Below are 9,936 nucleotides of genomic sequence, written 5' to 3' on the forward strand. Positions count from 1 at the left end.
GAGAGAGAGAGAGAGAGAGAGAGAGAGAGAGAGAGAGAGAGAGAGAGGTTGTGTAATGCCTATTTTTGGTATTTCTCTTTCCCTTTCAGGATGTCATTTATAGTCCTGGCTATCTAAAACACTTAAAGCAATGCTTACCTAGGAAGTACATGGAAATGATAGAGAAGAATAAAATGAAGGCAGGCCAGGCAGTGCGGCGCACGCCTTTAATCCCAGCACTTAAGAGGCAGAGGCAGGTGGATTTCTGAGTTCGAGGCCAGCCTGGTCTACAGAGTGAGTTCCAGGACAGCCCGGGTTATAAGAGAAACCCTGTCTCGAAAAACCAATAAATGAATAAAATAAAATAAAATAAAATAAAATAAAATAAAATAAAATAAAATAAAATAAAATGAAGTCAGGCATGCTGACACAAGCTACGGAAGGAAAGGCCTCACCCCAGCCTTGCTTGGGGCCATCCGGGTGGCTCCTTTCCCAAGGACCATGGGGCCAAGCCTCTGAGTTGTTCCTACACCACATCCTTGCCCCTGGGGTCCCACTTCCTTCCTCCTGTACCTCATTCTTTTACATGCGATCCATGCCTCCTTGCTCTTCCAAACATGCCTATATGTCATTGCTGTGATATGTACCTCATATGTGCGAAGTTGAGGAATACCTTCTGCGTGGGCGTGTTCTCTAACCTCACCTAGTTTGCCATGGCAGGTCTTGGATCACCTTTCCAGTTTCTTTCTAGGTGTTTTCAAGTCCCATGCCACAGTCAGCAAGGATTAAGTAGATTCCTAATGTATATCACACAGACACATAAACATTGGCTAAGATATGGCAAGTGCAAAGAGCAAAGCATTGAAAAGTGAAAAGCAGCCCAAGGGGGACTGCCCAAGAATCAATGGGAGTGACTTTAGCTGTGACTCACAGCACTGGGGATAGGGAACTTGAAGAGGCCACCTCTTATAGGAACCCCAGTGGAATGATGGAGACACCAACCCACCCAGAAAACCTTCAACTCAAAATTTATCCTATCTACAAGAAATGCAGGGACAGAGGATGGAGCAGAGACTGAGGGAATGGTCAACCAATAACCAGCCCAATTTGAGACCCATCCCATGGGCAAGCACCAATCCCTGACACTATTAATGGTACTCTGTTATGCTTGCAGACAGGAGTTAGTCATGGCTGTCCTCTGAGAGGCTTCACCCAGCAGCTGACTCAGAGAGATACAGATACCCAAAGTCAAACAGTGGATGGAACTTGGGGACTCTTATGGAAGAATAGCAGGAAGGATTACAGGTCCCATAGTGGATAGGAGCTCCACAGGAAGACCAACAGAGTCAACTAACCTGCATCCCTGAGTCTGAACCAACCAAAACACATACATGGGCTGGACCTAGGCCTCCCCGGACATATGTAGCAAATATGCAGCTTGTTCTTCATGTGGGTCCTGAACAACTGGAGTGGGGGCTATCCCGAAAGCTGTTGCCTGTACATGGGATATGTTCCTCTAGCTAGGCCTTGTTTGGCCTGAGTGGGAGAGGATATGCCTAGCCTCACAGAGACTTGATGTGCCAGGGTAGGGGGCGGTTACCCAGAGAGCCCCCACTGGCTCAGAGGAGGAGAGATGGGATGGGGGATTGTGGGAGGGGGTGACTGGGAGGGGGCAGTGAATGGGATATAAAGTGAACAAAAAAAAAGAGAGAAAAGAAGTAAACATTTCCAGACAAGTAGCTACTTTGAACTCAAGATATAGCATCAAAAGTCCAACCTTCCCTTACTTCTATTCTCTCAGATCACCAATGAAATGGCTGGGTCTACAGTCAGTGCTCCGCAAAGTGAATGAAGTATTGATTGATTTTCTTTTAGCTTGTCACCAGCTCTGCAAATTCTGTTTTATAGCAGGGAGCGATTCTACATCAAACAATGATCGATTTCTTCAAGGAAGTGACTTAGATCCTTAAAGAAAGGCGACCTGGCAGTTTAGATTGCTTTTTCATCTTCTTTCTCCTCTTTCTGTCAGTGTATAAGGGGCTACAGTTGGAGGGATGGCATTCTATTTCTTTTTGCCTCATAAGTTTTGAGGAGATTAGCCATTTTCACTCACATGCCTCTCTGTGTCAGCCACAGCATCACTTTCTCCACAGGGACAGACATACAACAAGGCTCAAACTGAACCCTGAACAGGATGAATGAACCAACATAAAGCTTTTCTGGGACTGCCAACTTGTGACAGGAGGAGCCGGGTGTCAGCTTTCCCTCCAAAACAGCTGCTGGAGAATATTTTTCCTTCCCATGATTCCTTCTCCTTGATCGGAAGGAGCAAGAGGAAGGAAGGAAAGTGAGCATCACATGGCTGACCGGATGTGAAAGTTCCTATGTCTAAGAGAATACGTCAGTCTCTGGAGTACAGAGATACTGAAGAGAGAAGCCTTGATATTTTTCAAGTTTTTCAATGGGTCACGAATTACAGCACCTCACTCATGATTAGCGACTGAATGATAGAATTACTTATTTGTTTGAGTCTGAGGTGCTTCCTGTTTACAGCCATATGAGGCTATCACAGTGTTGCCAACTTAACGAAATATAGGATTACCTGGGAGATGGTCCTCTGTCATGTCTATGAGACATTATCTTGATTATCTTAAGGAGGTGGGAAGGATAGGTCCACTTTAGGTGCATTATTCCTTAGACAGGGGACCTTAGACTGTATAAATTGGAGAAAGCCAGCAAAGCATATGAATGTAAGCACGCATTACACTGCTTCTGACTGCAGACAGGATCTGACCAGCTACTTCAAGCTCTAGCTGCCTTGAAATTTCTGCCACGGTAGACTGAACCTTGAACTGTGAGCTAAAATAAACAACTCGTCTGATAAACAAATAAACAACAACAAAAAAACCCCCAAAAGATAAAAAGCAGTGTGCAGACTGTGGTATAACTTTTTAAAATCTGTTTTTAGATTTATTTTATGCATGTAAGTGTTTTGCTTCCATGTATGTAAGGCATTGGATCCTTTGGAACTGGAAATAGTGGTGATTGTAAACTATCACATGTGTACTGGAACTGAACCCAGGTCCTCTGCAGGAATCAGAGTGCTTTAACTGTAAACAAACAAACCAGGAAGCAGTATGGATTAACAAGAAGCCTCCAGGAGTAACAGTGCTTGCTGCCAGGACCTGAGTTTGATCCCGGGAACCCACGTGGTGGAAAAAGAGAACTGACTCCTGCAAGTTGGCCCCGTTGCCCTCTGACCTCCACATACAAGTCTTGGTATGTTTGTATATACACATTAAACATAGAAATGTAAAAACAACAATAGCAACAACAACAGAAATCCAGGTAGAGTAGCATCATGCACAAACATCTGTCAGATATCCAATAGCTGTCTGGGTAAAGGCACAAGTGGTAAGGTGAATTTAGATGCCAACCTGGACGGTCCACTTTCTACCATCTGTACGGTTCCCAGGAATGAAAAATCCACACGGTGTGCTTACACTTACTCCAACAAGAGTCCTTGAGAAGTTATAACCTTACGTTCAAGTTCAATATTCTCCTTTCCATCCTCCAAGTCTAGCTTGATCCTCCCTGCAAGAACTTTCTGTCAAACACTCTTCCCCGCTCAGTGACTCGCCTGTACCAGATTAGCTCTTACCTTCTTTATCACTACATCCTCTCGTACCACAGGCGCCCCACGGCAGATGTCTTCCCAGCCTACGTATCAGCTTTGCCCTGTTATCTGTGGGCATTTACTTCACTTTTTATGTGTCAGCTTTTAGGGGGCAAGGCTGACTTGGTCACTGTTCATAGGAGAATATCTTGGCTTTGGCAACTCAAAGCTGATACATAGGAACGTGGGAAGATGGCCACAAGGTGTGTGATGCTGCCAGAAAACCACATGCCATTACAGGCTTTTCAAAGATTTTTTAAGAAGAGGGGAAGGTATCAAGGTTTGAGGGTGAGTACTGAAAACATTTGCAATCAAGTCATCCCTACAGATGATTTCTGTGTCACCTCCAACCTGTAGACATTGTCCCCAAGCTTCTCCAGTATCTCCCAACACAGGCGGGTATAGCCTTGCAGTGTCACCCAATTATCAGGTTTTCTCCGCTCTGCTTTTTTGCGTCATGCTAACTATTTGAAGCAGCTGTAAAATCATCACCTCTCCTGTTCTGTCTTCCACCTTAAATTACGAGTAGCCACCTTGACTTAAAAGTATTTACAGGTCATTTGTCCTACATAGCATTCTGTTAAATATTTCATCCTAGTAGTAAGGGTGTTAAAAAGGGGGGGGGAATCACAAAAACAAAACAGTAATAGTCCCTTTGTAGCCAGCATGGTGATTTTATGTTGCTTAGTATAATTTCAAAACCTCTCAAAAACAGAGAAATATGAATTAGCATTGGACACTAAGGCAGATACAAAAGGCTCAGTACACAAAATGCAGTATTCTGTATGCATGAGTTGCGGTCCATTGGTAACCCTCTGACCCAAAGGTTTCGTGAAGCAGTTTTTCTGTCTCACAACATTAAGGACATCATCTGGCAACTTCTTTAAGCTACAGTCAGTTTACATTACATGCTGCTCAAATCTGTACACATTGTTAAAGCAGAACGACAGCAACAAAGTCTACAAAGGCATCTTTTTATGCAGATAAAGTGTCTCCACAGATCTCTGATGTGAACAGGAAAGAAGGTTCTGAAGAAGAAATTACTTACGTCAAGAGAGCCTTCGTTTATCACGATCATCCCCATGTTCCTCTTCAGAAGTCTACAGGAGTGTCCTGGGGACACACAATCAGTATAATGATTAGTTTTGGTCTGGAAGGAAACAAATCCGGTAAGGCAATGACATGAACAAAAACCTAAAGAGGGTTTTACGGAGAGGGAAGGGTTTCAGTTCGTTTCCGGACTAATAGAAAGTTTAAAATGAAATGTTCTTGATGGCCATTAGGACAGGTGGGTGGTAAGGCCATCATTTGATGCTGTCTGGATAAACAATATAGAACAATTGTGTTTAGCATCTCTATGTCCAGAAAGCTGCCAAGCTTATGTGCAATATTCCTCGAGAGTAATGGCGGGCCAGTGGATTTGCAGAGAAGGGTTCAGGAGGGTGGGTGACTCTTAGAGCTACTTGCTCCCACCATCTCCCTGTCCTGGATGGTCATGGCATCCTTCTCTTGCCTTCTTTCTCTTACTCTGCTGTATTCCCCCCATGATAAAGCCATTGCTGTGTTAAATCCATGCCTGTCTAGTTTATGTTGGCTTCGTATAGTTGATACAGCTGATGGAGCCCAGGTTACCCTGGCGGACTCCTCTCACAGTAACAAAGATTACAATGGCGGTGTTTACCCTCGGTGCCTCTGTAATCTCAGGGTCTGGCTCAGCCACCCTCAGGGAAATCTCCTCCTGTGGCAGCTGGAAACAAATATAGGGACCCAAATATGCAGACAATGAGAGATCTAGGAACACTTGGCCCTAAATGGGATGTCACCATCAAGTCCCTGCCCTCAGGGCTCAGGAAACCTTGAGGAAGAGCAGGCAAAGAAAGTGTGTGAGCCAGAGGGGATGGAGGACATCAAAGACTCAAGGCCTTCTGAATCAACAGGGTCTACTTGCATATGAACTCCCTGCATAGGTCTGCACCACATAGGGTGGGTCCTAGAGCTAAAAGATGGAGTGGACACAAGTCCTCATTCCTTCCCAGAAGCTAGCTCCAATTGGTAACTGCCTGTAAAGGAAAATTTAGTTTTCTTCAAGGGAGTCTCAGTGGGGAAGTGAAGTACTCTTAAGGATAGGCTGCGTGCCCAGCAGTAGAGCCAACAGAAAAGGAACTCGATAGCATCGCTGGAGGCTCCTTGTCTCGTAATGTCATGTCAGAGCCTTAAACAGTTTTTTACATTATTATTTTATTTATGCATTTCCTCTCTTTTTATCCTACAGATCCTTTGTATATATATATGTTATGGTTTCCAGTTTAGTGTTTTTATGGACCTTCTGAGTGTATGAATGAATGGCACTCTGTGTCTATGTCATTTTCTTATACCTTTCTTGAGCTGAAAAGAGCTTTTATTTGTCTATTCTGATGTGTTAGTTTTTGTTTTATCTTATCGTATATTTTATGATTATTCCTTAGAAGCTTGTTTGTTTTCTAGTGAGAGACAGAGAAGGGGGTGGATTCAGATGGGAGGGAGATGGGGAAAAACAGGGAGGAATAGAGAGGAAACCATAATCAGGATACATTAAGAGAGAAAAATTCTCTTTTCAAAAAAGAAAAAAAAAAAGGAAGCCAGCCACCTCTCACCGTTATTATTGGTCTAAACCGTCATCACATCTCACCCCTGCCCCCTCCTCCAGAGCAATGTGGCATTGTCCCCCATTGGCTACTCTGCTTCTATGCTGCTTTCCAGGATGATGTCAATCTAGGACTCAGAAACTGTCCACAGGAAACTCATGTCTTTCCCTGTAGCCTTCACGTCTACCAAGAGCAATCCAGAGGCGTTTCAAGGCCTGGCACTCCCACCCTGTCTGGCTCCTCTGAGCTCACCTCAGCATCACTGCTGTCTCTGTAACAGACAACTGTTGTCCTGTCACCTATAGCAAATTCTTCCTTCTCTTCCAGGTCTTTCCTCAAATGTCACTTTCTACATGAGTTCTTCCTGATTTTCCTCTATGTAAAGTTCTATCTCCTCTCATTTGATGTGTGTGTGTGTGTGTGTGTGTGTGTGTGTGTGTATGTGTGCATATGCATGTATCTACATGCATATAGAGGGCAGAGGCCAAATATGAGTGCCATTTCTCAAGTGCGATCTATCTTTTTTTTTTAATGGAGTCTCTCACTGGTTTAGAGCTCACCCAGTAGGCCAGGCTGGCTGGCCTGAGTCTATGTCTGCCTACCTATCACTGAGATTACAAGCATGTACCATTACAGCTAGCTGTTTTACATGGGTTCTTACTGGGCAAGCACTGACCAACCAAGTCAACTCCCCAGATCCTTGACATTATTTTTCTTTTTTAAAAAAGATAGTAATCTTTATTCTCTAAAATGCTCTGCAATTTTCTAACTTCCTTGTCTGTTTCTCTGACCTCAGCTCGAATGACCCCTACTGTTTCTTTGCCCCCTACTGTTTCTTGCACTTAATTGGAACCTAGTACTACAGACATGATAGCCATTGGCTGGGTGAACAAACCCTCTCTACCATTTGCTGGGAACAATCACAGGCAAATAGCTTAACAGTTTGTTACTTTTGTAAGAAAGATGTATGAAACCAGAAATCATTATGTTAAGCAAAAATAAGCCAGATTCAGAAAAACAAATACTGCAGTTTTTCTCTTCTATGTGGAAGGAGAGAGAGAGAGAGAGAGAGAGAGAGAGAGAGAGAGAGAGAGAGAGAGAGTCACACAAGTAGAGAGAGGCTATGAGAAGGGAGGAAATAATCTTGGGAAAGAGGGAAAGAGAGTAACAGACCCTTGTGATAAGAAAGTAGAACAGACATACTGTCTGGGGGAAGGAGGAGAACCAGTCACAGGGGCCAGAGGCACAAGAGGGGGGCAGTAGAACAGTTGAGAACAAAGGAAAATTTGCAAATATGAGAAGCCATAACAAAAGCGATTACTTCTGAGCTAATCCATAACTTGTGGCTTCATGGTGTTTTGTATGTAATGGCACGATCAGTTTATAGAAGGGACCATCCACAGTCACAGAACCTGGAAAAAGGGTTCTTCCTTTTCTATACTAGTATTACAGGTTTTAAATAGCAAATACGTTCTTCTTTGCCAGACTTGCATTACAAATCACATTGTATATCTGCCTTCCTCAGATTTATATGCTGAAGCCTCGACTCTCCCCAGTGTGACTGCTATGGACCCAATACTCAGGCATTCCCTCAAATGTCCTATTTTTACTTTCCAAGAATGGGATAGATAATTTTCTGTTGTTTAAGCCATCTAGTCTTTGATACTCTGCTATAGCAGCTTGAGAGGTCTAATACAAACACTTTATAGAAAATTGGGACTGACTGGAGGATGAGAGCAAACTGAGAGTCATATATGTTTGACCCACCTCGGGCCACAGCAAGAAGAGCTAGCACATTAATGGGCCATTGGCCCAGTTTGTAGGCTTTCAAAGATACCTGCAGAAACATTACATATACCTGCCATTACGAATGGAATGTTCAGACAGTAAGATGAAACGTTTGAGAGTGTATGTGTGGTTCCAGGAGCCAGGTTGGCTGTATGTAAAACCACTGCAGCTTTAAAGGGGGCATTGGGGCCAACAACTTGGTGAGCCTAATAACCTTACACATTTACAGTTTTGAAATATCAGATCTTAAAATATCTTGTTGTGGATGAGGAGAGGGTTGTCTCCTCTCGAATCCTCTCTGATCCCAAGTACAGCAGAGATCTCAGCTCTTGTGTTCCAGAAGAATTCACACTGGGGGACAGGTGTGGTAAGCAAGGTGTCAGGTTTATTTCAGCAGGTGAGAAAGCAGAAGTGGAGAGAGTAAGTTCCTTCCCCAGATGGGTGGCTCAGCGGAGTGACAGAGGTGCAGGGACACCACTAATCCCTAGACATACAGACCATCTTGCCGTCTAAGTTCTCAGTGCTGTGATAGACACCATAACCAAAGGCAACTTGTGGAGAAGAGTTCTTTCAGTTCTCCACCACAGCCTATCATCTAAGCAAGGCAGGGCAGGACCCAGAGGCTGGAATGGAAGCAGCAGCTCTGGAGGAATGCTGCTCACAGCCCTTCTCCCCATGGCTTGCTCAGTCTGCTCTCTTATGTCATTTAGGACCATAGGCCCCAGTGACAGACAGCACCTCCAGGAGGCTAGACCCTCCCACATCATTCATCAAGAAAATGCCCCACAGACTTGTCTGCAGGCAAGCTGAGGGAAGGGATGAATTTTCTCAACCAAGGATCCTCTGCCCAGATAACTCTAGCTTGTGTCAAGCTGACAGGAAATTAGCCAGGACACCACACTTGGGACAGTCTGGGATAATCTCCTTCTGGAATAGGAAGGTGCTTTTTTAGAAATTATTCTTTTCCACAATTCAGTCTGTTAGGATTAAGAATAAGATTATGTATTAATCACTAGATATAAGATTATGTGTAAGGTCGAGAAGTTCACTAGGGGAAAGGTCAGTGATATTATGTACCTACTCCAGGTTGGAGGGTGGGGCTCCTTGTGAGAGGTTCAGAGCCCACAGAGTCTGGCTTTGTGGTTTTTCCTACAGCTCAGTCCCTCCTCTTGAATCTTTTCAGATTAACTATCTCATGCTAGAACGAAAGCCCTTGTCATCAGCATCCCCAGTTTCACGGTTTGTTTGTTGGGTCGTTTTTGTTTGTATTTTAAAACACATCTTATAATTCATCTTGTTAAAACACATCGGCCTGTTGGAAGGTATCAGGATTCAAAATTTGAGTGGGGTTACTTACCGATATTAATGGCAGTTTCTTGCTTGTCCCCAGTAAGGATCCATATTTTGATGTCAGCCTTCATTAGAGTTTCTATGGTTTCAGGCACTTGGTCCTGCAATTTATCCTCAATGGCTGTAGCTCCAAGTAGCTGAAGATTCTGGGAAAAAAAAAGTGGTGAAAATTTGAAGGGGGGAAAACTACTTTACTGGATAAGAACAAAAGTTGAAGTATTTTTTTTTTTTTAAATCAGAGACAAAAGTAATTCATGGACTTGGGCATAAATCCCAAACATCCTGCTGTTTTCTTTCTTAAGGAACCTTGACTTTAATCCAGTTGTTCTGGCTGAGAATGAGACTCCCTGAAGCAATTTTACCTTGACTCTTTCTAAAGTAAGAGTCTAATTCATAAAATAAAAACAAACCCAAAATCTCTGTGTCTGTCTGTCTGTCTCTAACACGCGCACACATACATATACACACACATACACACACACACACACACACACACACACACACACACACACACACACA

The 9,936-nt window shown here is 43.6% G+C and overlaps 1 protein-coding gene across 4 annotated transcripts in view; it reads right to left on the reverse strand.

Annotated features, from left to right (window-relative positions):
- The window catches only part of Atp8a1 (ATPase phospholipid transporting 8A1), a 230,835-nt gene that overhangs the window by 86,387 nt on the left and 134,512 nt on the right, over nt 1–9,936 (reverse strand). For all 4 annotated transcript variants that reach the window (XM_028765216.1, XM_028765213.1, XM_028765215.1 and 1 more), the window contains 2 exons: nt 9,425–9,563; nt 4,704–4,768 (listed from right to left, as the gene is read on the reverse strand). In XM_028765216.1, coding sequence (XP_028621049.1) covers nt 4,704–4,768; nt 9,425–9,563 — 204 coding nt within the window. The remainder of the gene's footprint in view (nt 1–4,703; nt 4,769–9,424; nt 9,564–9,936) is intronic.

The sequence above is a fragment of the Grammomys surdaster genome, unplaced genomic scaffold (assembly GCF_004785775.1).
Source record: "Grammomys surdaster isolate TR1022 unplaced genomic scaffold, NIH_TR_1.0 150, whole genome shotgun sequence".
NCBI classification, from domain to species: Eukaryota; Metazoa; Chordata; class Mammalia; order Rodentia; family Muridae; genus Grammomys; species Grammomys surdaster.